Raw genomic sequence first — 27,267 nt, forward strand, 5'->3', positions numbered from 1 at the left:
GTATCAAAAGTTGTCCTTCCATTGCTCAGTGCAGAACCACAGAAAGAAGAGGGAAAATTTTCTTCCTTCAGCTTCCAGATTCTTCCTGTCCTGTAAGGAGGATAGGAAGCCCCTCTCAGGAGCCCCAAATAAATGAAACAGTGACAACTTCTACTGGATAAGCCTAACTGCATCTACTGAAACTGGGCAACTAGTAATTTTCTGCAGCTCACAAGCTTGCAGGATGGAAATCTGCAGGTCAAGGGAGAATGATGGGCTTTCCACACTGAGAGAGGAACAGCTGATCCTGCCCTCAGCAGCAGCCTTGGTCCCACTTCACAGTGTAACTTCAGAAGCCTTTAGAGAACTAAAACCAAGTAGCGTAACTTGAAATATTTTTCCTGTCGTGTTGCACTCTTCTCACTGAGATGGAAACAAAAACACAGACAACACTCCAGGCGACCTGCTCAAATAGCCTGCATTTGGCAGGCTTTTTCATCTCCCTTCTCCCTAGCACATCTCAGGCAGGATCTGATGCTTACTACGCTGTATCTAACACGTGACCAACTGGGCTTCCCAGGACATCCTGCAAAACCTAACAGCCTTGCTGATTTCATGACACAGACGTATAACCTTTCACAGAGACCTTGCCAGTGCAACAGAGGACGTGCTCTTGAAAATCCATAAGAACGTCTCACGTAGCTGTGCAGGAACCCATTGCTGAAGGGAGGATGAAGCTGGCAGCTGTTTCCCCAACCCCCTGAAATGCCATGCACTACCTGTCCCGGTGAGGAAGAGGAAAGAGCACCCTACCATTTCCTGCAGGTGTCCAGCAGGATCAGGTTCAGGGCTGTCTGCTGCTGCTGCATCTTCTGAAGGATCCTCTGCACGCTGATGCAGTTCTCAGGGGCGTACAGTTGTGGAGCATCAACAGGGACCATGTAGTTCCTCCCCAGGTGTTCATACCCGTGCCCGGCATAGTAGAATATAGCTGGGAACATGGAGAGGAGAAGATGAGTCATGATGCAAGCTTGCAGGTCTGCAGCCAGCTCTCCACAGCCATCTCCCACCTCCTGCCCTGTAGGGGGACTGGCTTGGGACACTTACACTAGGAGCACTTCCAGGCAGACAAGTTGAGCTACCCTGACCTCAAAGACCTGACTTTCTTCAAATCCATGCCCTTCAGTGGAGCAGCCCTGAGAGGCTCTCTTGTATTTGTGGTTTCCAGCAGCTCTTTAAGAGACACCAAAGTCACCAAGGTTTATACATTCGCTAACCCGTAATCATTTGTGCAACAACATCCAGGCTTGGCATCTGCCAGGCTGAATATCACCTTTGAACAAGTATTTGGCAAAAATAAAATCTCTTTGCAAGAACATGACAATAGACAAAGCATTTCACCCTGACCAACAATACTTTAATAACCTTTTAAAGAAGAAGCTTCTCAGCTACCTAGTTCAGGACAGACTCACGGAGGCTCAGATGATGGGAAATACTCTTTGGATTTCAAAGGTCTGCTAGTATTTATACATCTATGAGACAGTGAAAAATGAGACTGAGAAAAACAGAGAGAGATGAGAGATGTCCAGAACATGTGGACCTTGTGCTTCAAAACCTCCAAACAGATACCAGTCCTGTAAGAGGGGAGAAGAGACAGATTCATCCAGGTGTCGGTGGCAAGTCCAACGTCAATTTGGTTTAGGAGCACAAGAAACGTAACAGTGGTTTCTAACTTTACAAGAGACAGCAACATGGGAACATCCATGCTGGAAAGCCAGCACAGACGAGCACGGCAAAGCTAGTGCTTCTCCAACCCTACACACATGTTCAGTGAAGGGCTCTCCTTCCGCACGAGAATCCCTAGGTGGGCTGTAGCTTTCCAAAAACAAGCTGTGAGTTGGTTTCCCAGCACTGACAGAACTGCTTGGGGAATGCTGCTGAAAGACAACTTGAGGAACTGAAATCTGTTAAAAATAGCTCTGTGAGGTGATGCAAGCAGTTGCACTACCGCAATTAAGGTATAGAGAAGAATGAGAGGTCAGAAATGAGAACAAAAGGCTATAAGGCAAAAGTAGAAGAAATTCTTAAGTCAGATTCACTGCCAAAGCCCATGCTTCACTGAATAATCTCTCCTTTATTTTCTTCACTCTTCCTGGCCCTGCAGTTTGCAAGAAACTCACTTTGATCTCTGCTGCTGGAAGGGATGCAGTGAATGGGACAGGATCTGAAGGACTGAAAGCATGACCTCATGCCATGGAGTGAAACCATGACCTCATAGTAAATGAGGCCTAAAGTCATCTTCAGTTTCCGTTCTCAGGGGACAATGGAAAGTTACTCAAATGGCTGTTTTCACGGGTGCCCACGAGGTTTGGGTTCCTCTTCTTAGGGATCAACAGCCAGAAACAGAGGGCTCAGATTTGCACAAGTTTAAAACTTTCATAACTAGCAAATCAAAGCCACAAAAGCTCTGAAAATATAAGAGTATAACATGGGAAGAACTGTGGAAAAATCAGATAAGCTCTTTCAAGTTTGGACCCTAAAGTAGTCAAGCATTTCTGGCTTTTGTCTCTCTGACACCATTTCTGTACTTATAATGGAGTTGATGACATCATATGCCTAACAACATCAATGACACTTGGAAAGAACTGAAGTGTGACAGAAAAACCCACAGAGAATCATAAAGTTATCAAATCTCCTAACTTTGGAGGCCTTGCTTTGCACCTTTGAATGCTCCCTGCGCTATTTAAGCCCAGTGACTGGAGTTCAAACAGAAAGACAGGAACTTCACATGAGCTGAACAACTTCACTGCAAATCTCTTCTGGACTGAATTGCTCTTCCTGAACAGGAATGTCAACATTTTGCCCAGAGGGGAAAAGGCATTTTGTTATTTTTTTTTCCGAGTTACATTTCAACACTCTGCCCACATCTTATGAGTCAAAAACTGCTGATCAGAGACAAGCTTCCGAGTACCAAATTAAAAAGGGGAAGCTCCAGGCACTGCTTATAACACAGGAAATGTCAACATGCAGCTTAATTAACCCATGACAGCATGTTCCTCCTGTTTCCCTTGTAAGCTTTTGCTTTTGTTGCATTTCCGACATTTTTGACTCGGGACTTTTTAGGACACTTGAAATAACAGCTGGGGAGATTTCTTGTTTGTCTGAGGGCTGTATAATTAGATTATTCAGGGGATGTTTGGGTCCTTCAAAATGCACTGTACCTTTTGTAAGAAGAGAGCTGGAGAAAAAACAGATGAGCCACTGCAGTAAATCACAGAAGCCCTTGGATCACCTCAAACATCCAGGCACGCAATACCATTCTGCCTGAAAATAAACCTTGTTTTTTTTGCTCTGGGCTTGAGTAACCTGTGATGAGGTTGAATAACAAAAAGCACGAAGTCCTGCACTCAGACAGGTTAACACCAGGCAACATTTTTCTGGGGTTTAGCTCTGGTTGAACAGTGATGCTAGAGGTAAGGAAAACACAGCAGCAACCCCCTAAAGATGAGCCAGCACCTGGGAACAGAGCTACCTTAAGAGACACCTTAGGGACTGGCAGAGGAAGGGAAGTTGTCAGCACCACCACTGACCCTAAGGAGACCCCACTTATGTCCTACGTCCAGTTTTATGGACTTCAGTTCAAGAAGCAAGAAAAAGGCCAGTAGAAACTATTCAGTTATTGGGCTCCAGGGCCTGGAAGAAGGGGCTGGGCTAGGCAGGTGATGTGGAGGTGAAGGGGGACGGGGTCTAATAACAGCCTACAGCTGCTGGAAGGGCAATTAGGCAATTAATGAGACAACAAAGCCCAACTCTCTTCATCAGCAAAGGCCATAAGACATGGGGCAACATGCTGCTGTCTCACCATCATCTGTGTGAGCTGTGTCAAAACTGTCTCTCTCAGTCAGCTTTAGGTGTTTATCCAGGAGCTACTGCCTTGAAAAAAAGTGATATACAGTGTTTAGAAGGAGTTGCTGGCTTCCTCTAAACATGTATTTCTAATAAAAAGACAAGTTAATTTCAAGGATGTGTGCTTCACCTATTTCTTTCAATCTTATGCAAAGAAAACAAGTGAAAAAATGCAAGAAGATGGATCAGTAAAAGGCAGCATCATTCAGAAGACCTGGGACAATCAGTAGGCAGACAGACCCAACACTCTGCCCTAAGTCTGGATGCCACCCAATTACAGCAAACATCTTCCACTTGATCACAGTGTGGGGACTGGCCCATGCCAAGGTTCACTGCCTCCAAATAACAGACTGCTCAGCTTAGAAAGCTGTAAAGAAAACCACTATTTGAGGCAGGCTATGCCAAGCAAACACTTGAGGCTTATCAGGGTTCAGTAGCTCAGCTGTTTATGTTTTCCTTGCCAGTGCACATAATCAATTTTGCCAGGAAGGATCAATGGCCACAAAAGCAGAAAAGTACTGGAAGTTTAAATAAGGCATGACAGCATGAATGGTTTCCCATTTCCCAATCTTTTTCCTCTCCACTGCTTATGAAAACAGGGGAATTACCAGGGAAAAAAACCCCATTTGGTCTTCAGGCACTACACATACAAGGCAGGAGCGGCAGTGCCTTACACAGACGTGGAAAAAGCACAGCATCTCCCCAGGGAATACTCTGGCTCAGGAGAGGAGACAAAACCTGAGACACAAGGGGATTTCAGAGAGCAACCAGAAAAGGAATCTGCAAGTGAAGTCACAGGACTACGCTGCTGTCAGATGACATAGGGCTGGAGCAGCAACCTCTGCCTGCTGCCTTTCCCTGCCAACTCAGCCTCCCTGGGTGAGTCAGTGCCTCTGGGAATGAAGGAGCTTTGCAGTGTTTCACTCGGGGCCTCATCTCTATCCATTACACAACTCCTAACCTCACAGCAAGCACTGAAATTGGCCCTATGCTGACTTTTGCTGCTTCAATCCCTTGGTACACCAGTGAGCTGAGAGGGTGCTGAAGATAAGCACTGCTCAAAGCAGGTTGTGCCTCATGTGATGTTTCAAAGCATAAAAAAAAGCCTACCAAAACTCAGCAAACATCTGCCAGGTGTTTTTGGAGTATCCATCATGCTGGAAGAATCTCAGAAATCCCAAGGAAGCTACTTTCACCATGAAAATCTGAACACCTGCTTTAAGACCCACAAGATCGGCTCTTTGGTTTTGTGTTTGCGGAACACTTCCCCAGGAAGTTAAACCACAAAAGCCACCTGTCTGCAGCTGGGAATATGTGCTTCTGCAAAAAACCTGTCATCAGGACTGAGAAATAAGGAAATTTTGGCCAACTGCAGCCAATCAGAGATCAAAAGGAGCTTCTGTCCCGACAAAGGAGTGTGTGGGGCAATCCACAACCAACCTCCTAAATTCTGTCATCTAAGAAAAAATGTAAACACCCTTTCCCACCCACCATCAGAAGCACTGGCGTCTCAAAACCCAAGCACAAAACCATGCTAATCGAGTCAGAGGTTAGCCACATGATGGAGAAAAACCTATTTTGCCTGCATGTAACCTGGCCCAAATTGAATGGTGTTTACCTGGGATTTCTGCCAAGCCTGGCACCACTACAGACTGTGCTGCAGGGATACCCTAACCCACATGAAGAAAAGTGGGTTAGCAGAGCCCCTAATTTATTTATTATTGTTATTTTAATACAATAGCTGTTAGGGAAATTGCCAAATCTCTGCTCCTCCCTTTCTCTGACTGCTGCCACCTGTATGTAAACTGCTGCCTTACCATAGACTCCTTTCTCCAGGAGCTGTAGGAACCGACTGACTGCTGCCACCATCTCAGCCTTGTTTAGGTCCAGGAGAGAGACAACTTGGAAGCCCAGCTGCTTCAGAAGAAGACTCAGCTCAAACACATCCGTGATGGGAGCCATCAGGTTTGGATGATGCTGGTAATGGTTGTTGCCCACTAAAAGGGCTAGCTTGCCTGTAGCTAACAGAAACAAGTGACAAAGTTGTAAGTGCTCAGCAGGTAGCAAGGTCTAACTTCCTTTGGTTGGTACGAGGACAGGGGAAATCCTTTCTCACTTTTAGGAAGGAAGGTTAGACATGTCACAAGCCTGCAGTGCCCTCCAGAAAGCCCTCAGCTTTTTCAACACTTGAATAAAACGCACAAGGCATAATTTTGAAAGAAAAACCTGAAAAGTTTCCACTTGGGAAGCAAAACTCCAGGAGCAGCGGAGGATCAGTGCTACTGAGGATTTCTGGCACAGGTCCTGTCATGTCTGTCTCACATACTGGTGGTGCCTGGGAGGGGAAAGCTCTGAGCTATCTTCAGAAGTAACTTTCCCCAAGGGAGAAAGGAAAGAAACTCCATCTCCTGCTTTCATTTTAACCCCCAGATATCCCTGTGGGAAAATCAGATTCATGGGTTTCAGCAGCTGTGGGAGCAAGGAGCTTTGCTCTAGTCCAAGGAGGTATTTCAAAGAAGGAAAAGGTGTTGTGCAAAGCAGACTTCATTGTCATTTGGCAGGTGTGGAGGCCGAGGTTGGGTTACTCATTAGGAATAATCTTTCTCCACATGGTGAGACAAACGAGGTCTTGACAGGGGACAAGACTCATCCTGTGCCCTACAGATCCGATCCAGAAAGCAAAGAGCCTGTGGCAGCAGCATTGTCATAAAAGCTTGAAATGGCCTGGGCAGGAAAAACACATCAACGCCTTCCCCTCCTATCTACTCTGGAGCTTGACTTTTAATTAAGGGAATAATTTCTCAAGAAAAGACAGTACTCACCAAATAACTTCCCAGAGTGACAGGTGTCTGGAAAAGAAAGAGGGGAAGATAAGTCTGTGCCCAGCATGCAGCATCCCTGCGCCAGCTCCCATGGCAGGTCTGGAACCTGTTTCCATGGCCCCTGGCAATGCAAAGCTGGATCACACAGTGCATCTGCATCCCTGCTGCAACTGCAGAAGTAAAACAGACTGCTCCTCAAGCACGTTTTTTGCCACTTCCTTGTTAACCCTACAGTCTGCTCATTTGAGGAGTCTATTTGCGTGGGATTTATCTGAAATCCCATTTTGGCAGCAAAGGGGAACAGCAAGTGGTTGGGGATGAAGGTCAGGGCATGCTGGAGAGAAGAGTGACTATGTGCAAGCAGCTGGGAAACAGAGCTGGGAGAAAGGGCAGGCAGGGGAAACAGAATGATTCCACAAAGAAATTCAGTCAACATAAGCTTAAAAATAGAGAGCTACTCCCTTGAGCAGGAAGGAAGCCGACTGTTTGCTCTTGGTGGTGATAATATTCCCAGCACCTACAACACCCTAGGTTGCTTTCTCCTGAATTCCAGCTCAGGAAGGCCACCCCAAACATGGAGTTCACATCCGTGAAGTCCATTAGCTGCCCTGCTGAAGAGTAGCAGGGCATCCATGCAGGAATCCCACCCCTGAGCATTCCCAGCATGAAGCCCCTGAAAATCATCATTACCACGACAGATATAGATTTTCCTATTATAAAAACCAATCCAGCCCACTGAAAAGCCTGAAACTCTACAGGCTTCATATGAAAAAAAGAGTAAGGACACATTTTAATTGTGTAAATCTTACAGGTCTGGAAGACCTTTAGCATCTGAATACACAGTAATGACTGTACTGCTAATTAAAGAATCATAGAATTATGGTTGAAATAAGAAATTAGAAATAAGGTTGGAAAAGACCATCAACACCACGGCCACTAAACCAAGTCCCTCAGTGCCACATCTCCACAGTTCCTGAACACCTCCAGGGATGGTGACTCCATCACTTCCCTGGGCAGCATGTTCAGAGAAGAAATATTTCCCAATACCCAACGTGAGCCTTCCCTGCTGTAATTTAATGCTATTACCTCTCATCCTATCACTGTTACCCAGGAAAAGAGGCTGATCCCCACCTTGCCACAACCTCCTCTCAGGCTGTTGTAGGGAGTGATAAGGTCTCCCCTGAGCCTCCTCTCCAGACACCTGTTCCACTGCCCTCCTCTGGACACGCTTCAGGACCTCGATGTCTTTCTGGCAGTAAGGTGCCCAAATATGAACACTGGAGACACAGCCTCACCAGTGCCAAATGCAGAGGGATAATCACCTCCCTGTTCCTTGGGCTGTGCTATTTCTGATACAAGCCAAGATGCCATTTGCCTTCTTGCCCACCTGGGCACTCCACTGGCACATGTCCACATGGCTCTTGACTAACACCCCCAGATCCTTTTTCTCTGCACAGCTTGCCAGCCACTCTGCCCCAAGCCTGTAGCAATGCACGGGCTTGTGACCAAAGTGCAGGATCTGGTACGTGGTCTTGTTAAATTTCATCCCATTGGCCTCAGACCCTCAATGCAGTTTGTCCAGATCCCTCTGTAGGGCCTTCCTGCCCTCACACCCATCGACACTTTCTCCCAATTTGGATGACCACACTTGCATTCAGTCCCACACATGCTGAGTGATCACGTTCAATATGATCTGCTCCATGACCTCCCCCAGACTGAGGTTAGGCTGACAGGCCTAGAATTTCCCAAATCCTCTTTCCAACCCATTTAGTAGATGGGAGTCACACTGGCATATCCTGTCTCCTGGGAGCTCCCCCGTTGACCAGGATTGCTGAGAGACAGTCCAAAGCAGCTTTATGAGCACTTCCAACAGCTCCTTCAGCACCCTCAGGTGGATCCCATCCGGCCCCATTTGTGACAATCTAGGTGCTGCAGCTCCAGGAATGCCTGGAAAGCCACCAGAACAAACCTGTTTGTGCTTTTCCTGCCTCTGACAGAGCTGCTTGTCTCATTTTAAAGCTATCCAGCCATAACATTTGGAAACCAACCCAGTCTGTTCATGCTGTCTGTTACTCCCAGGCACTGCTTTGCAAGTTGCAATGAGGCAAGGAGAGTACACAGGGCTCTCAGATTATAGAGATCCAATTTGCACCCTGGAGAGATTTTAATGCCAGTGAAAAACATTAGATGAAAAGCTTATGGCATAGAAAATTCTCTAGGTGGAGTAAAGAGTCCACAAAGCTACACTTGTCTCACAGCACTGCAAAGGCACACAGCCAAAGTAGCTGTCACATCAGAGACAGAGCATGCCCAAGGCTCCCGGGATCCATCTTCTCCCCAGGATCCATCAGGTTGCACAGCACACGCAGCATCAGCCCTGGGCTGCCAGCCCGATGGACCTGAACCTCCCAAAATAAACACCATCCTCTCCAGCACGATACATCTGAGCATCTGACCACATCACTTCAACTCGGTGAGGCTGTAAATTCACCTTAATGAAGGACCCTGCTACATCTTGTTGGGGAATCTATTAAATCAGTAACTTGACAGGGCAAGAAAGGCTGCAATGAGCATCTGAGAGCACAGCCTAATGCAGCAGGTTTCCTACAGACTGCAGGACACAGTAGCACTCCAAGCTGCACCACAGTCTGGTGGGCAGACTGCTGGGTTTTTTTTCCTTTTGCAGATGCCGCTTCCCTCACTATTTTCGAACTCTGATATCAAGGAATCACATTTATCATGGTGCTGCCTGATGCCTGCGTCCCCAGCTCAGGGGTACACGTGCAGCTCTGCTGAGATCATCCAGTATATCCAGGGTGTGAATTAGTGCTCTGAAAGCTGTTCCCACGACAGCTGCTGTAGAACTGCCAGGACACTCCTGCATCTCTTAGAGCTCTGCTCCACTCTCACATTCGGCTCCCTGCAGAAGCAGTCCTTAAAAGCAATGGCTTTCTTTTTTTCTTGTTACTAAGTCTGTTCAAGCTGGGGAGGGCTATGCGTTCTAGCTCTTCCAATCCCACAACCCTGAGCCCAGTTTCCCCTTCACAAACTGAGCCCTAGGATAACCTCTCAGCACTTCATCTACCAGCTTGGTATCTCCATGCAAGTTCACTAAAATTGTCTAATTCTCTTTCACACCAGAAGATGATTTGCTGCAAAGCAAACGTGGTTTAGCTCTGCTCACCTATGTGAATGTCCACTGCGTTGGTCCAGTGCTCTCCATGGCTGTTGGAAGCACAGCAGAGATACGTGCCAGAGTCGCTGACTTTGGTGTGGCTGATCTAGACAGATCAAAAGTTAAATTACATTATTTATGGTGACAGCCTTCTTCTAAAGAGCAAAAGTGCTCTGCCCAAATGCTCTCCTTTCTTTATCCACCAGCCCTGAAACTGTGTCACAGCCATACTCTGCCCTAGAAGCTACACAAGCAGGACAGCACGTGGCCAACATCAGAAGGTTCCCAATTTTCCTCCTGGATGACATTTTCTAGATTTCTATCATGTAGTATGTTTCCCACCTGTATCCAACCCTCCTGAAGGAGCTTAAGAACCCCAGCAGTGCTGGCTTGCAAAAACTTCTGTGGTTCTCCAGCCCAGACTCCTACTCAGAGAGGAACTAAAGCCACAACTGTGTCAAGTCAGCTGCAGCTGTCAAGACAAGTCTTGAAAATCTCTGATAACAGAGATCTCACTGCCTCTCTGGGTACATACTCCACAGCTGCACCATCCACCCGCAAAGGAAGAACCTTTTCCTAGTCATCAGGCTGGGAAAAGAGCTGTTTGAGACCATGGTCCCTCATAACACTATCTGAGAAGAGCTTGGCTCTCTTGCCCTTATTGCCCTTCAAGTGATATCCCAGGAAGAAATCTGCCTTTCTTGCAACAAGAAGACAGTGCTGACTTGCACTCAGCCAATGAACCACCATAAAATCAGACCTTTTGCTGACTCCATGACTCTCTCCTGCTGTGAATAACTGCTTTTCCTTCTAGCTTTCCTGCAGGCACACACCATTCCCACAGCTTCATCACTCCACAACACCTTGCACATTTATACAATAGTTCTTCTTGTGCTGCTACAAGAAGGTATGAGAGGCCTGCTGAGAGCCCTTAATGCTGGCACATCTGTGAATCTCTTATTTCCTAGAGAAACATCCACAGCTTTTAAAGAAGCCCATAAAATGTATTCCCTCTTCAACCCCAGTTCTTCAGTCAGGGCTATCAAAGCAACAGGGGGGATCTGTGCAGTGCAGGGAAATGTCTGAGCACAATGCTCTTCCTCCAGGGCTGAAGAGAGGGGAAGACAGGCAAGGAGAGACAGCTTTCTGCTGGCATTCACCTGATCATGCAGATCAAAGCATTCCTGAGCCTCTGCACACAGATAAGAGCTAGACTGAAGGACTGTGTCATCCTCATATTGAGGATGACAACAGCATAAAATTTTCAGCAGTCTGTCCAAGGCTTCTGAAGCTCTCCCATGCACACCATCCCATTGGGCTTCTCTCATCACCCACCTCAGTAGCCAAAGTTTCTGAACCATCCCGAGGTAATGTTACCCAGAGTTTTTTTTTCTTCTGGTGTTCCAGCAGGTTCCCGTTTCGGTACCACTGGTAGCTGGGGGCTGGGACCCCAACGGCAGCACACTGCAGCTGTAGTGGTTTCCCAACTTCCACCTTCTGCTCAGTAGGGTTGAGGATGACGACTGGTTCTCCTTGCCAGAGCTGAGGGAGCAGTCCTGTGAAGCAGAGGCAAGGAATTAGTACTCCCTTCGTGAGGACAGAAAACAATATTTGTTTTTTTTCTGTGCAGTCCATGTGCTTTGACAGAGAAGTAAACTTTTTCCACCCACACCAGGAGATGCCATTCCACAGGATGGCTGTGCTCACAGTGTCACCAATACATCTTTCTGCCCCAGGAGCAGAGAATCCTTGAGAGCAATACATGACAGCATATGACACAACAAAGCACTGCCTCTTGCTTCCCGGTCCCAAAGGTGCCTCGACTCCTGTCGATGCTCACTCTTTCCTGCTAAGGGTGCAGCCAACACGCTGAGGTCAGGCACACCCTAAGTTACTTTGCCCAGCTTTGAAATAGCCAGACTGCCTCATCCAGTCCCTCTGCCCTATGCAAACACCTAGCAGCAAACACCCAGTATAACTTCCCTCTAGTAAACCCATGGTGAGTGGTCAGCAGGGCAAGAGGGTAAATACAAGCTGGGGTTACCAGGATCATGACAGGGACCTGAAATACCTGGAGCACAGTCACCGTGATTTTGCTTAGATCCACATCACTGGAGCAGTTCTCCTATATAATGACTTGAGCTCGGAGGACACAATGCCCCAGAAACCACAAAGGACCACTGCTGTGATATCCAGCAATGTCTGTGCAAAGCAGAGAACAGAGCAAAGCTAGAAGACATGTTTGTACCTCTGGCAATGCGTGGATGAACCTCCACCTTCACCCAGTCAGAGAAGATCACATTTCTGTAGAGGTCGTTAATTCTGCAAGTGTAGAGTTGGGTCTGCTGTGCAGTGATGGGCAAGTCTTGCTTGGTGGCACCAGGAATCTGGTAGCGGACAGACTACAGAGAAAACACAGGCAGTAGGCAGCAAGTTCCCCCATCACTGCTGGTAGCAGAAGGCACCAGCAAGCCCCTTTAAAGGCAGGACAAGCTGGAATCCCTGGTTGTGTCACCTCCTCACAAGGATATGGGGAGAAAGAACCAGTGGAAACCCTTGGCAAGCACATCTGTATACCACATCTCCTCTATTCTCTTCCAGCCTCCCGCTGCCCACCTGCACTGCTAACAGTGGGCCAACTCACCTCACTGCAGGGCATGGAGCTGGCCCAATGCAATGAGGAAAGTCACCCTTGCTCACAACATTACCTGGCACTGACAAAACCACTGGTACTGCAGTGAGGTGTGGGCCTCGGCTCTGCAGTGCAGAGCGAAGGAGTACCCAACAGGAACGGAGACAGAGACCGGCTGCTCGGTGATCACAATGGCTGTTGGGAAACAGGCGTGGGTTTGCAACACAAGCAAGGAGATGGACACTGCTGGGGTGGCACTGAACGGGTCACAAAATCATAGAACCATGCAGGTTGGAAAAGACCTCGAAGATCATCTGGTCCAACCATCCACCTACCACCAATATCTCCCACTGAACCACGTCCCTAAGTAATACATCTCCATGGCTCTTGAGCACCTCCAGGGATGGTGACCCCACCACCTCCCCGGGCGGCCTGTTCCAATGCACCACTGCTCTTTCAGAGAATATGTTTTTCCTAATATCCAACCTGAACCTCCCCTGGTGGCCATCACCTCTCATCCTCTCACTTGGGAGCAGAGGCCAACCCCCACCTCACCACAACCTCCCTTCAGGGAGTTACAGAGAGCAATGAGGTCTCCCCCGAGCCTCCTCCACAGTGACCCATCCCAGCTCCCCATAACACTTGTGCTTCAGACCCCTCACAGCTTCGTCGCCCTTCCCTGTACACTCCGCAGGTCCTCGATGTCCTTCTGGCAGTGAGGTGACCAACACTGACCACAGCACTGGAGTACATCGGCACGAGCACACACATCCCCGCTCGGGTCGGGTCGCTCCTGCTCCTTCCGCGCATCACCGCCGCCGACGCGCCAGGCTCGCCTCCCGCACGGCCCGCCGAGAGCCGCCGAGCAGCGAGAGCCGGACGAGCACCACGAGAGCCAAGCAGCCCGCCCCGGCTCACCTGTCTGCATCGCTCTACCGGCGCTCCGGCCGCCGTGCCTCGCTCGCCCCGGCCGCCCTCAGCCGGCGGCTCCCGGTCCCGCCAAGCACCTGCGGAGAAGAAAGCGGCGGCCGGGGATCGCGAGGAGCCCCCGGCCCGCCCAGGCCCCGGGCAGCGTGGCGGAGCCCGAGCCGCCCGCTCTCCCCGCTCCCTCGGCGGCCGCCCCTGGCCGGGCCGCGCCGCGCCGCGGTGCGGGGCTCTCACCTGGTGGCGGCGGAGGCGGCCGCGGGCCGCCATGGTCGCCAACGGGGAGCCGCCGTCCTCGGGAGGCAGCGCCGGGCTCCGGCTCCCCGGGAGCCCGCGGGCCCTGCGGAGAGGCGGAGGCGCTCACCGGGGCTCGCCCGGCCGCGGGCCCCGAGCTCTTCCGACTCGTCCCCGGGGCCGCTCGGACGTCTCCCCCTCGGGCCCGGGGACGGCCCCCCGACTCACCTGCCGTCGGCCCCGCCGCCCGGGGAAGGCCCCGCGGGCGCTCGGCGCCGCGCTTCCGTGCCGCCGGGCCCGCCCCGTCGCCCCGTTCCGAAAGCGAAACGGCGCGGCGACTCCGCCCGGGGCCGGGGCCGGCTGCGCGGCCGGGCAGGGCCTACTCCGCGGGGCTCCGGCGTGCCCGCGCCTGCCGCTGCCGTGAGTGTCCTCGGCCCCGTGCCCGCGGGTGTCCGTAACGCGGCCCGACGGCGGCCTCAGCCCTGTTCCCACGGCTGTTCCGAGCGCTGCCCCCGTGCTGTCCCTACCTCATCCCCTCAAGGGTCATCGCTCCATGCCCGCGGCTGCCCTCACGGTTGCCTCCATGGCTGTCCTCACCTCATCCCCACAGCCATCCTCACCCCTGTGCTCGTAAGCATCCTCACCGCTATCTCCAAGGGTGTCCTCACCCCATCCCTGCACGTGTCCTCATTCTCATACCCACAGGAGTCCTGACCGGTGTCCCTGTGGGTACCCCCCCACATCCCCACGACCACCCTTGCTCTCATGCCCATCCCCACAGCCACCCTTCTCCCCACCCCTTCCCTTCATTCCTCACCTTCAGCCTCATCGCTCACCTCTGTCAACAGGGCTGAAGCTCCAAGGCTCATGGTGGAGCCCCAGCTGTGTTGTCCCCTTTCCTTTAGCTGGGAGAAGTAAGGTGAGCCCCAGCCTGAGGTAATGACAACCTGTCAGGCTGCTTCTGCTGAGAAATCCCCTGCCAGCTGGGGCAGGCATCACGAGGGCTGCAGGGGAAGTGGCTCATGGCCAGCCTGCCCCAAGGTTGCACAAGCCCCTTTGGGATGGCAGAAGGGTGACAGCTGGGGACAGCCTGCTCTCACAGCCCAGCTGCTGGAGCAGCACCATAAGCTCTGAGCAGACCCTAACTGCATGCTCCGAGTCATTTGATTTTCTACTCAAAGCCCAAACTTAACCTTTGTGGTATGAACGAGAAGTGTGAAATTGCTCCCCTGGTTCCTGAAATCTCCCTCACCGGATGCGGAAATGGGTCTGAGGATTCATTAATAAGGCAGCCAATTGATTTAGGATTTAATTTCAGAGAGGTCTTCTGGGACCAGAGCACTTGTGCCTGTCGGATTTCTGTCGCAAACAGTACTTTATGCCAGGATGAGAGATCCTTTGAGCCTTTCTGGAGCTGCAGCTTAATGAAATGAATTACGCTCGCGCGCAGGCTGTGATTTTAGAAACAACACAGCAGTGAATGTGAGGTTCGTTATCGCTGCTCTGTGACTTCCATCTGCAGAGCACAAAAGGCAGAGTATCCTCTGCCACCAGCATCTCAGATGAGGCTGCAAGTGTGTCTGAGCAAATGAAACGATAAGAGTTCCCCAGCATAAATTTAATTTTGCTATGTGGCTCTATGGCACATCCACACCGGGGCTAGCTGCCCTTCCTTGTAGAAGGAATGATGGTGTTGGAGCAGGTACCCAAGGGACAAGGAAGACGATGTGAGATCTGCAGTGGCCTATATAAGAACAGACTCACTGAACCCATACTTATGACCTTTCAAAAGAGCAGACCAAGCAGAAAGGAGCAGAGGTCACAGCTGGTGGTCCACACAACTGGGAATGGAGAGAGCAGAAGGTGAAGAGGGAGTGACCATAATTCCCAAAGAGCCTTACGTTACTCTCTGAAGTGAGCAGGTAGGGAGCATGACACAAACCTGATAGGGCTGAAGCAGGTCTGGGCTTAGGATCAGCAGGGACAGATTTGCACTATTGTCTCTCCTTCCTCACGCACGGCAGTTACCTTCAGCATTGGCATGAAAGGATGCAGACAGCTCCAGATGGCAAAGAGAAGCAGTAACGGCTGAGAGAAAAGGAATGGACAGGAGATATGCAATGGTGCAAGGGGAACCACCTCCATATGCTTCCCCAGGCAAGGGACACTGCTGAGTCACGCCACAGGGCTGGCAGAACTCAGCAGCACTTAGTCCCCCACTCCCCAGTGCTTTTCTCTTACAAGCGATGAGGGTGCAGACTGTAGAAAAAGCAGGAACCAGCACAGCTGATGGAGGACAGAGGAAGGATCATTTTCTCTGTGCAGAATGGGACAGTCATGCTCTGCTCCTGCAAAGGTGGCAATCTTTCACATGGCATTTGTGAGCAGAGGGGATTTGGGAAGAGGGTACTCAGCACAGTCACAGGTCCCTTCTTTCTGCCCACCTGCCCAGCTGTCTCTAACAACACACAGACCCAGCACAGAATTCAGAGACCGTCCAGCCAAGCATTTTGAAATACACTCCTACATCCATAAATAAACATATTAATAGATTGCAAATGAAAGTCTTGTCTGAACGTTTTCCACATCATTCTGTCACATCTGTGATGTTGAGTGGATATAAATGTAGAGCGGGTAGATGATAAAAATGATCATTAAATTAACCCCAACACTTTCCAGAAGCTAAAGATGACACTTCTGCTTGATGCAGCATCTTTTCAATCAGCCATAGTCTGCTGCATTTCCATTATGTACCTTGTCAAAAGTCTGCTGTGCTTGTCCTCAGATCAATACAAGCTCTTCTACATGAACATGTGGCCAAGAGTATATTTTGTTTTGTTTTTTTTCTGCATGCCAGTGGTGTTTACTTGTTGACATTGCATTGGAGAGCAGGAAGAAGCTTGTTGTTTAGAAAGGGAGGGACTTGCATTTATGTATGCAGGATGGGAAAAGGAAGGGTTGTGTGAGAGGAGTGAGAAAACATCTGTGACTTGCTGTGAATCAGCGCTGGATTTGCAGGCAGAGGACGAAAGCTTCGCTAACAAGGATTGAAGCCTTGTGGCTGACTGGCTTAGACTTCAAAAACAAAATGGTGAGAGAGCAAGTTTCCAAATGCAGACAGAAGCAGAAGGCACTGTCACTCTGCAAACAGACGTGCTGTAAAAGAAAGCTCTGTCTCAGCAGGATAACTATGCACAAGAACCAGCTGAGAGCCTGAAAGGTCAGAAAAAAAGACGTTCACCATGTGCCTGAGGGAAGGCTCAAACACTACAGCAGGATTCACCCAATTGCGCTTGAGCTGGCAGCTGCTAAGCCTGCTCTTGCCGTCCAGTTTTCCCTACAGTAGTGGGGAGAGGAGCAGAACCACAATGTGAATGGGGTGCGAAAGGAACCTCTGGAAATCTCTAGTTCAGACACCCAGTCCAGGCAGGATCTGAACCAGTTGCTCAGCTGCTTGTCCCATCCACATGAGGTAGTAAGCTGAAGAATACAAGATGTAAGGGGTCCATAACATCGCTTGGTTATGCTAACTCAAAAGAGGTCGCAAATAGCATCACTTAGTTTAACCTTCTGCTAACTCAAGGGAAATTTATTGCTTAGTCTAACCTTTTTGTCAGCCCAGGAATATTCGAAAAATGGAGCCCTCTCCAGACAGTAGAAGAGGGGCCCCTAAGAGAGTAATGAAAAAAGGGAAGATAAGCAGAATAGGGTATTGCTGAGGCATGCAGGGCATGAGAAGACCCCAGAACTGGGACAAAGGTCGGAAAGAAGTGGCGAGGGAGACGTCTGACTTCATCCCAAACGACCACCGAATGGGGAGGAAGACGTGGAGCCTTCATCCAATGGAAGCTACTGCGCATGCCCTCGGGAGGGGGAACAGTATGTAAATGAATTCCCGGAAAAGTAATGAATATGTCAGTGAGTCTTGGGTAATACTACTGAATATGTATGGCTTGGCTAATAAATGTAGCGAGACTCCACTCTGGTGTGCAAGCTAGGAGGTGTGATCCCCCTTGCGCCCGGTGTGTGGCGCAGCGCTGAAATAAAGACGTACCTGCTCTTTTAACCTTACATGGGTTAGAGTTTGATTCCGCAAATCACACATGTAATGATCTCCACAGACGGAGATTGCCCACCTCCTGGTCTCTGTTGCACTGTTTGATCTCCCTGACAGGGCATTCTTTTCTCTCCTGACATCTGATCTGAACTTTCCTCACTGCAACTCGTCTTTGTTGCCTGTTACTCTGTGCCTCTGGGACGTGCTGGCTCTGTCTTGCTTGCACCCAGTGTATTGAACACAGCAAGAAGGTCTCTATTTAGTCCTGTTATAAAGATTAAAGGTAGTTCTCCCAGCATCTCCTTTTATGTCAGGTATGCCACAACGGGTCTCCCAGCATCCTGCCTCTCACACAGGGCAACGGCACAAGGCGTGAGATTGGAGCATGCACACAATGGGTATCCTTTTGTAGCTTGGAGGCTTCTTAAAGAAAAGCTAATATGTTTGTCCTGAGGAAGCCTCAACAAATTTTTCTTCCACTGATTTCTCCTGTTTTTTTTTTTTTTTTTTTTTTTTTTCCCCAACTTCTGCTGACACACGAGTGGAATCATCTTAATGAAAAGAGGCATGAGCAAGCATCTCTGTTTTACTGAGTGTACCATCTTCTAACTTCACGCAAAGCCCCTGGTATTATTTTGAAAGACACTCTTTCCCTGTCCTTCAGAGTGTATAACTCTGTGGGAAGTACTGAGATGGGACTTTCAGTCTCTGAGACAGTCCTCCCCATATTTCCTAGTAGCAAATCCAGAGGTTCTATGAGTTCCATCTTTGCATTTGCCAAGACCAAGTATCCTCTCTGATGTCCCAGTTTCAGCTATTTGCTTGCTTGACAGTACAATCATCTGTGATAGTGACCTGCAAAAAGCAAATAAACTCCAGTACCTACATGTGAAATGATGTAGGACCCCTTCCAAAACACTGTCCTGAGATCTGAGCTAAGATAAGCATTTCTATGGGACTTGAGTGGAAGAGCAGCAGGTCTGATCAGGATGCTGTCAAACAACCTGATACATCCAAAGCTGGATTGCTTTGGACTAGTATAACTTTTGCAAGCATGAAAACCTAAGTTGTCAATCCATTATACACTGACAGGCAGCAGGATCCAAGAAGTTTTGTATGAAAGTAGAATAGACTTGGGGTCCTGGCTTTCAGTTTAGTGCTGTCTACCAAGCCCCACTCTGTTGGACTGCATTCTGGATTCCCCACAACCACTGTGTCCCTTTGCAACCTTCTCCCCAGCCTCATGCTCCACAGATTTCACTGACTTTCCCTCTACATGGGCTTGGGATTCTGCTGAGTTTGACAGCTTTCTTGGTGGACATCAGGTTCTGCTCATACAAATCTCCCCTTCCACTTGGTTTCCAAGGTTTGGTACACCCGTGACAACTAGTAGCTGAGGTCTGGGCTGAGTTGTATCAGTTTGTATCTGCACGTCTGTGTTGTGGCCTTGTGCCCTGGTGTCTCCCAGCACTTTCACTGTTTTCTAGGTCTTTTCTGGGGCTCATGGTTGATTTAGGCATGTTTACTTCTCTCTTTCTCATGCCACGCACACCAGTGCTGTATTTGTATCGCAGACCTCTGGAGGAATAAGTCATCCATGGCATTCCAGCACAGGGCTACAGAGCAGGATCTTTTCAGCCCCAAGCAACCAGTCAGGAGCCTGGTTCCTCTCAGGGTTGTCACAGGGCAGCCACCTATCTCACGGACTGGAGGTGGCACCAAGTAAGCAGAGAGGTAGGAGACTCCTTATGGGATGCAAGGGAGAAATATACAGGCTCTGTGCAAAACTTTGTATGGGATGCCTAGGGAGGAACCAAAGGCTGGGGAAGGGAGATATCAGGATGGTCTGAGAAGGGACAAGTGTAGGAAAACACAGGGTAGTAAGAGGATAAAAGGGGGTGACTGCACCTAACCAGTATGGTCATGCCACAGCAGTGCAGTGTAGCCTAGGTTCTAATTAAAAACCATTTCTAACCATTTGGTTTGGTAAGAAGCCCTCTGTTCTGTGTGGATGTGTGCAGCCACCACCTGCCTTGCTGCTTGCTGTCACAGTCATTCTCTCTTCTCCTCAGGCAGGGATCAGCACAAAGTCCTGTTGTTTGCCCGCTTGGGAGCTCTCTAGCACAGTGTCATCTCTTTTGCAGTAACACCTGCTGTTGTTTTCTTCTTGCAGACTGCAGGCCTACAGCCGTGGGCAGGCAGCCGATCCACAGCGAGGCTGCTCAATCCATCAGTCCTGCACAGAGCAATGCGGTGTCTCTGGCGATGTGCCTGCGGCATGCGATACAACAGCTTGACAGCAAGATGAAGGTGGAACATGAGGAAATTCGATTCTATTATGGGTTATGTTTTCATCTGGTATTAAATCACTCTCGGTAATCTTTTGTGACTGTGCCCACCTCTCACAGCCAGCCCTGTTTTGTGCTGTCCTCTTCAGAGAGAAGGAGTAACTGCCAGCACAGGGCTTTTCCTCGGGAATCCCAGAGAAAAACAGCTGCCAAGGGGGGAAACTGGGCTGTTCAGCTTGGAGAATGCTCTAAGGAAACCCTGGAGTGGCCTGTTACTGAAGTATTATCCAAAGGGGCTGCAAGAAAGGAGGAGACAGACTGTTTATCAGGGTCTGTTGTGATAGGATGAGTGGAAGTGGTTTCAAAGTAGGAGAGGGCAGATTGAGGTTGGATATAAGAAGTTTTTGACACTAAGGGCAGCGGGGCAGTGGCACAGGGTGCCCAGAGAGGCGGTGGTGCCCCGTCCCTGCAGACACTCAGCGCCAGGCTGTGGCCGCTGAGCATCTGATGTGCTGTGGGAGCCCCTGTGCACTGCAGGGAGTTGGACCAGATGACGTTTAAAGGTCCCTTCCAACTCAAACGATCACTCCTGTGATCCTGATAAATGCTCCTGGGGCTGACCCTGGGACGTGACTGCTGCAACGGCGCTGATAATGCTGCAGGCAAAGCACTAACGCTGCACCTCAGGGACAGCAGGGAATGTTACAGCCCATCTCGAGAGAACTTCAATGAGCCCCAAATCCCCGATGTGCCCCCAGAGGACATCACGAAGCAAACCTGCTTCGGCCTCATTATGCTCTGACAGCCGCCGAGAAGGCAGGGCCGGGCCGAGCCCACCTCCCCGCTGCCCCTGGGGCTCTGTGCCGCGGGGAGGAGGCCCCCGGGCCCGGGCGGCGTCACGGCCCCCGCCGCCGAGTGACAGCGGCATGTGCGGGGCGGCTATAAATGCCGGCGGTGATTGACAGGGCCGGCAGCGGCGCGGCGGGCAGGGGCAGCCGCAGCCCGGCCGCCGCCATGGGCTCGCCGCGCCGGGCCCTCAGCGACTCGTACGCGGGCAACGGGCGGACGTCGCCGCCCCAGCGGCGGGGCAGCGTGGAGGAGGCGGAAAGCGCGGCCTGGGCCTCGCGGCCCGACCGGCGCAGCTATCTGCTCAGCATCCGGCCCCAGAACAGGTGAGGCGGGGCGGCGGACCGGGGGGCGGCGGTGCGAGCCGGCGGCGCTCCGCGCCGATCGGGCAACGGCGAGGACGGGGCGGGCATCGGAGGGCGGTGGGGAATGCTGAGAGGGGCGCGGCGGCCGCCCAGCCGTCTGGCAGCGGGGCTCCCCGCCGGGCGCCTTTCCGGGCCTTAAAGGCGGGCCGGAGCGGGAGGACGCGCTCAGGCTCTTAAGGCGGCCCGGTGCTCGGCTGGCTCCTTGCTTCCCTGAGGAAGGACGGTATTCCTGTGGCTGTTGCTGGGGCAGACGCTGTCAGTGTCGTTCATCTTTTTATAACAGCGCTGAGCTGACTGTCTTGCTGCGAAATCCTGACAGACACGAGCTTCTGTCTTTTTTTTTTTTTTTTTTTTTTATTCTCGATATCCTCGAGTTAAACTTGCCCTCAGGGTACTGCCCTGCCCTTCCTGCCCTTTCCCTACAATGAAGCCGCCTGTGTTATCTACACCAGACGCTGAGCAAGGGGCCCGCTGTGCGAGTGCCTTATCTTATTGCCAAAAAGGTATTTCTACAATGTAGATACGGGCTGAGCAGTGACGAGAACTACATTCCTGGGTTAGAAATGGCCTGAGGCGGGCGGTCTGGGGTAGCAATGAGGCTTTGTTCTCTGGGGGAGGGTATGATAAACATGCTGTCAGCTCTGAGGTTGAGGTTAGTGAATACAAGGCAACATGCCAGGGAAGGCAAAGGTGTTGGCTATAGCGTTAGTTGTTCAAAAGAAAGCTTTTAAATTACTTTGAATTCTCTAGGAGTGCTCTTCAACCTGTAAGCCCTTGAAACGAGCATGCCTCTTTCCTTATTGATGAGTTATAAATAATCCATTTCCAGCGTGTCAAGGGTTGAGGCCTGAAAGAAGCTGAGATTTGTGAAAATAAATACGGCACCAGAAGAGAGAAACGTGCTGCCTGGAGGTCAGATGTTAAAGCTGTGCAGTGCCAAAGTTAAGTTGCCTTAGTTCAGTTGCTTTGTGCTTCTATCGTAGTATGTGATCTGACTGCAGTCTGGCTGCGTACCATGGCATCATCAGCACCAAAAATGCAGATAAAGCACTCACAGCCAATCTATGACCTCAGACTGTGCTTAGTGGTGCAAAGGAAAACTGTAATTGAGTCCAGTACTTCTGTTCTAGATATCACAGATAGAGAATTTTTAATAAATAAGATGCTGAGGCTTTTTGGTTGCCTAGAGCTTGACTTCCTATTTCCCCCACTCCCAAGTACGTTCAAATCACAGCTTTAACCTGTTTAGCCATGAAAGAGGCTCCATCAGTCCTCAAGTAGTACTTCCAGTGTTCTCAGCTGACCTCCCCAGGTGGCAGAAGTTTTGCTCAAGGCCACTGCAAAGGATGCACAGTATTGTGAAGCAGTGAGCCTGGCATCCTCTGGATGTGTGACTTCTGCGTCTCAAGCACAGTGACCCCAACCCACATCTGCTAAGCTCCAAGCTCTAAACACCTTGAACTTGCCACGCTAGCACTGTGTGTTGTCTGCACTCCTGTTTCATGGGTAGGAGTCTTACGCATTTGCAGACAAAGTGATGCTGTATTGCATTGCTTAAATTGGCAGTGAATTCATTTTACACAAGTCCTACAACGCCCTTTTCAACCCATTCAAATGCTTGGTTATCAGCGTATAACAAGGTGATTTCATTTTGCTCTTTAACTTCAGTGGCTGCCCCTTCTGTTGTAAGAGAAATTTGCTAAATAGCGAAACTCACCTTTCCCTGTATTCAGGGCATCTTTCAGGTTCTCTAAGGAACAAGTGAGATAAAAATCCTGTTCCCTGCACTGCCTTGAGTGCAGATTTGAGAGAAGATATGTGGAAACAAACAGTAAAATTGCATTGGTGTCTATGATGCAGGGCAAAGGTTTGAATGAAGTGGGGCTTTTTGTCCTGTAATTAAATAGTGTATCATAACACTTCTGGAAAGTGGATGAGTGAAATGGTGTAGCAAGGAGACTTTCAGAAAGCAATTAAGAGTTTAATTAAATCCAGAAACATCTGGAGAGCTTGCCTGGGAGAACTGGAAAAGCAAGATGAGTGATATGTGTGCAGGCAGATAACGTTCAGCAGTTTTCTTTAATGCAGAGGTACTTGAATTTGGTGTCTTTGAAGCTGGCAAGCATGGGGCAAGTGTTATAGACACAGAACTGCAGAGGGAGGCTGTTGTGGTGGTTAGAAAGCAAAAATGAGTATTCTAATCCAAAGGAAGCGTGGTGTTTATTTTTTTTCCTCAGGTTTATCTATTGCTGTGTCTCTGTATGTATTTGTAGAGTGTTTAGCTGATTACTTGCCTGCTCTCTTCTCTCTTTCTCAAAGGAAAGGACTAGAAGGAGTAGTGACGTGACAAATACCTTCATGAGGGGATATCCTCATGGAAAGAAACTGAGGTTAGGAACACTTCTGGGACAACTCGTGGAGAAATTTCAGCTGTATGCATGCACTAATGAACGGTGTAGAGAACATGGATGGTCTTTCTTGATTTCCCTGAGCCTGCAGCAGGAAAGGGATGTTGTGCAAATTGAAGGATACTAATTTGGAAACTGGGATGTGCTTTTTCCATCTCTTACAGTAGAGAAATTTGTTGAGGGTAGTTCTACAATGGCCAGAGATTGGGGATGTTGAAAATGGCCATATATTCATAAAGTCATAGAATATCCTGAATTGGAAAGGACCCACAAGGAGTGTAAGCTCCACCTCCTGTCTCCACACAGCACCTCCCAAACCCTATGGCTGAGAGCAGTGTTCCAAGGCTCCCTGAGCTCAGCAGCTTGGGGCAGAGCCTTTCCCTAGCCCCACCTGACCCTCCAGCTGCTCCTTGTGTGTTTTGCTCTCTAGAGCCTTCGCCATCTTTATAGCTTTGGATGCTCTCTAATAGCTTTATGTTGTTATACTGCAGTGCCCAAAAAAGCGTGCAGTGCTGGATGTGAGGCCAAACCAGAGCAGAGCAGGCCAATACCTCCTATTGACCTGGTGCACCACAGGGTGAAGAACATCATCCCTTTATCAGACAGAGTATTTGGGATATTTACTTTCTATGCACTTGGGAACTGTCCTTTAGGAAGAGGCTTTCCCTTTCTGTAAGAACGAACTGACTTTAGAGAATGTCTTATACCTTAGGATACAATTGTTTGTAAAAAGAAACGGAAGATGCTTCATTTGAGTTCGAGGCCTTCTCTTCTGTTGGAAGCAATCAGTACCTCTCACCTAATGCAGATGTCTGCTTCTAGGTCTTGTTAATGCATTGCCTCCTTGCTTAAATATCTTTCCGCTGTCATAGCTTCTTCATGTGCAGATATTTATAGAGCATGGTGACATTGCCACCGATCTTTTCTTGGACGGCTTTTTCTGGTTGTGGTGGCAGCTGAGCTCAGGAGAGTGCCTTGCCGTGATTTTTCTGTGCATCTGGCTTTTCTGGCTGGGAGCAGTTCCCAGTCTTGAATCACTTGCTTTGCACTTTATATCAAGTGAAGGTGAAAAGGTCTGTTGCTGTAATAATGAGCTGTAAACTCAGGGATGCTTAGTTACCGAAGAGCATGGTTACTTTCTTATTTCAGAGGAGTTCTCTCCTCAGCATTGAGCATCTGTAACTTCTTGTAGCACCTTGCTTTTGTCAGTAACCAGTGTAAATCCAGTAAACCAGTGTAAACCAGTGTACCAGTAAGGTACCAGCTGTGGCATCTGAGGGAATTCAGTGCATCTGTCTTGTCTGACAGATTTTGAAAGGAGGCACATCCAGTGCCTACTTGAAAGACAAAGGCAAAAGCATTGAAGGGCTGATCTCCTCACTGTAGGCTCTCTAGGGTAGAGACGTTTGTTTTTCCTGTGGGTATACCTATATGAGCAACAGTGCCTGTTTGAGTAGGGCTCCTTGTCAGTAGTGACACTATGAATAATAATCCCAAGCTGCATTTTTTTTCAACCCTTTCTACAGCATCCAGTTGATATCTGCTGAAAGTCAAGTAGAGGTGAACTAATAATCCAGGGTGGAAGATCGGGACATGGAGCTGGGCAAACAGTGCCCTTCAAGAGCAGTGTTAAATATCACGTTTCATTGTGTAATGGGGAGTAGTGTGGTTTCCTTAAGAACAGAGGCAGTTTCCAGGAGATAGAATTAAAATGTGCTCCATCTTCCTCCTGCCTCAAGGCAAGGAAGCTCTTGGATGAATGAAGCTGTTCTCTCCCACTGACTGTGCCTCACATCCTGTAGCATCAGCTGGTCCCAAAGAGGGAAGTTAGAAGAGCAGTTACAAAAAACCTCTACTTTGTTTCTTTTCCAACTCACAGTCACAGAAATCTACACACAATGGCTTATCAGAGAAATGTCAGCTTAGCTGGTGTCTTGTTGTCCAACACTCGTTCTGCTCTTTGTCCTTCCACATTCCTTGTTGTCTTTCAACTAGTGACTAGTTAATGTGGACAATAGAGGCAGTTATACTTGGGAGTTAAAGTGCAAGATCTGAATCATTCTGAGTGTTACTGTGGTTGATGGAGGAGCATGCAACATAGTTTTTTTTTTTTTTCTTCTACTTTCTGTTGTATTGGCATCTAGCTCTGAATTGTTGCATGCAAGTCCTTCTTCATTTAAGCTCGAAAGGAATTACCTTCAGAAAAATACCGTGCTTCTTTAGCCTAGCAACAGTTTACTCTGTGACCTTGACAAGTAGAGACTCAATAGATCTATTTTCCAGTCAGTAAAATAACAATGTGCAGCTCCATGGTGCTCACAGTTACTTTATCGCCAGGTTGCTGATAATTACTGCTGCAGTACGTGAAACACAAACTTTTTCCGTGTGTGCATGGAGTGTTTGATAAGAAGCGGGACACGTGGCAGGGAAGAGGCCTTAAGCATAACCATGTGGACGTGAAGGCCTTGTTGCTGGCTTTGAAAAATGTGAAATGAGTGGCTACCAACAGCTAAGAAAGCGCTCTGAGTGGCTTGTGTTTTTCTCAGGCAGTATTAACCTTAGAGGCAGAGAAGTTCAGATGGAATGTTATACTTAGAAGCCTGCGTGTGCAAAACAAGCCCAATAATAGCATGGGGCAGAGTGGCAGCAGGAGGGAGTGTCTGCACGGGACTGTTGGAGCAGTCTTTCTGCCCTGGGCTTGTTCTGCTCTCCTCTTCTTGGGTTCTTCTGGGGAGTTTTTCTGCACTGCTATTGCCATCGCAGCATAACTTGGAGGTCTCAGACTTGGTGTCATTGATGCATTTCTCTGTTTACTTGCTGCTCTGGACAGCTAGCGCAGCTCAATCTTCGTGCTGTGGAAAAGCACTGAAATATATTAATGACTGTTGCAGCTCAAGGAGATCCATGCACTTGGACGTGTGAGGAAGGAGCCAATGCAAAGCATATTCCATCTTCTAAGCTCCTGTCAGCTTCCGTGTGGAGCCCAGAGCTGGAAGGAGAATGATTTCTCTATCTGGGAGTGAAGAAATAAAGGGGAATTTCAAGCAGTGACTGCATGAAAGGGATTAGAAACGATGCAGGATTTAAAATCTGTGTTTTTAAAGCAATTAACTTCTCAGTCCCAGTGGGGTGATGTACCAGCCTAGGCCATCAGCTTGAGCGATATTTTTAGTGATTAAGAAGTGAATGGTGCTGACAGTTGCCCTTGCAGCACAACTGAAATTTGGCAAGTGCATGAAAAATGGGGAAGACCGTCTTCATTTCCAAAGGAAATTACAAGTAGTTGAAGGGCTAAAACCTTTAAGAGGATGAAAAATGTTGAAAGCATCTGATGAAATGGAATTTAAAGAAGAGCTGAGGCAAGTAGAAGCCACATGGAAGAACAACAGAGGGGTGTAATTCTCATGGGTCAGTGCAACAGCGGTTAATAACCAGACCTGTGTTTTCAGGGCTAGCTTTCAGCAAGCTGTCCCTCACTTCATAGATGAGATGCCTGCAGAGGATTTCTTCCCACTGGGGTTGGAGGTGCGTGGAGCAGACTTCTCCAGCCTAAGCATGCAAAATCCCCTTTCTCCTGTACATTTAGCCCTTGATTTGCCCGCTTTAGATGTGCAAGGATAAAGTAAGCTGC

The 27,267-nt window shown here is 49.2% G+C and overlaps 2 protein-coding genes across 8 annotated transcripts in view; one reads left to right on the forward strand and one right to left on the reverse strand.

Moving 5' to 3' along the window:
• LOC122163139 (mucosa-associated lymphoid tissue lymphoma translocation protein 1-like) overlaps positions 1 to 14,778 on the reverse strand; it is a 34,465-nt gene extending 19,687 nt beyond the window's left edge. For 3 of the 6 annotated variants that reach the window (XR_006169832.1, XR_006169833.1, XM_042824078.1), the window contains exons 1-8: positions 14,509 to 14,778; positions 13,433 to 13,521; positions 12,131 to 12,284; positions 11,218 to 11,438; positions 9,892 to 9,988; positions 6,708 to 6,734; positions 5,703 to 5,906; positions 793 to 970 (exon numbers count right to left, since the gene is read on the reverse strand). Coding sequence is in view for 4 of the 6 variants with exons in the window: in XM_042824078.1 (XP_042680012.1) it covers positions 793 to 970; positions 5,703 to 5,906; positions 6,708 to 6,734; positions 9,892 to 9,988; positions 11,218 to 11,438; positions 12,131 to 12,284; positions 13,433 to 13,521; positions 14,509 to 14,668 (1,130 nt within the window). In the remaining 2 variants the exon portion in view is untranslated. Of the gene's footprint in view, positions 1 to 792; positions 971 to 5,702; positions 5,907 to 6,707; positions 6,735 to 9,891; positions 9,989 to 11,217; positions 11,439 to 12,130; positions 12,285 to 12,590; positions 12,710 to 13,432; positions 13,522 to 14,508 lie in introns of those variants that run through there. The other 3 variants (XM_042824075.1, XM_042824076.1, XM_042824077.1) reach the window with 3 other exon arrangements.
• A 6,184-nt stretch (positions 14,779 to 20,962) lies between these two features.
• Positions 20,963 to 27,267, forward strand: part of ALPK3 (alpha kinase 3) — a 30,236-nt gene continuing 23,931 nt past the window's right edge. The window contains exon 1 of one of the 2 annotated variants that reach the window (XM_042824713.1): positions 20,963 to 21,189. In XM_042824713.1, coding sequence (XP_042680647.1) covers positions 20,963 to 21,189 — 227 coding nt within the window. Of the gene's footprint in view, positions 21,190 to 21,681; positions 21,732 to 27,267 lie in introns of those variants that run through there. The other variant, XM_042824714.1, reaches the window with a different exon arrangement.

Source organism: Centrocercus urophasianus, unplaced genomic scaffold, assembly GCF_019232065.1.
Source record: "Centrocercus urophasianus isolate 14NV4802_14NV808 unplaced genomic scaffold, USGS_Curo_1.0 seq_23, whole genome shotgun sequence".
NCBI classification, from domain to species: domain Eukaryota; kingdom Metazoa; phylum Chordata; class Aves; order Galliformes; family Phasianidae; genus Centrocercus; species Centrocercus urophasianus.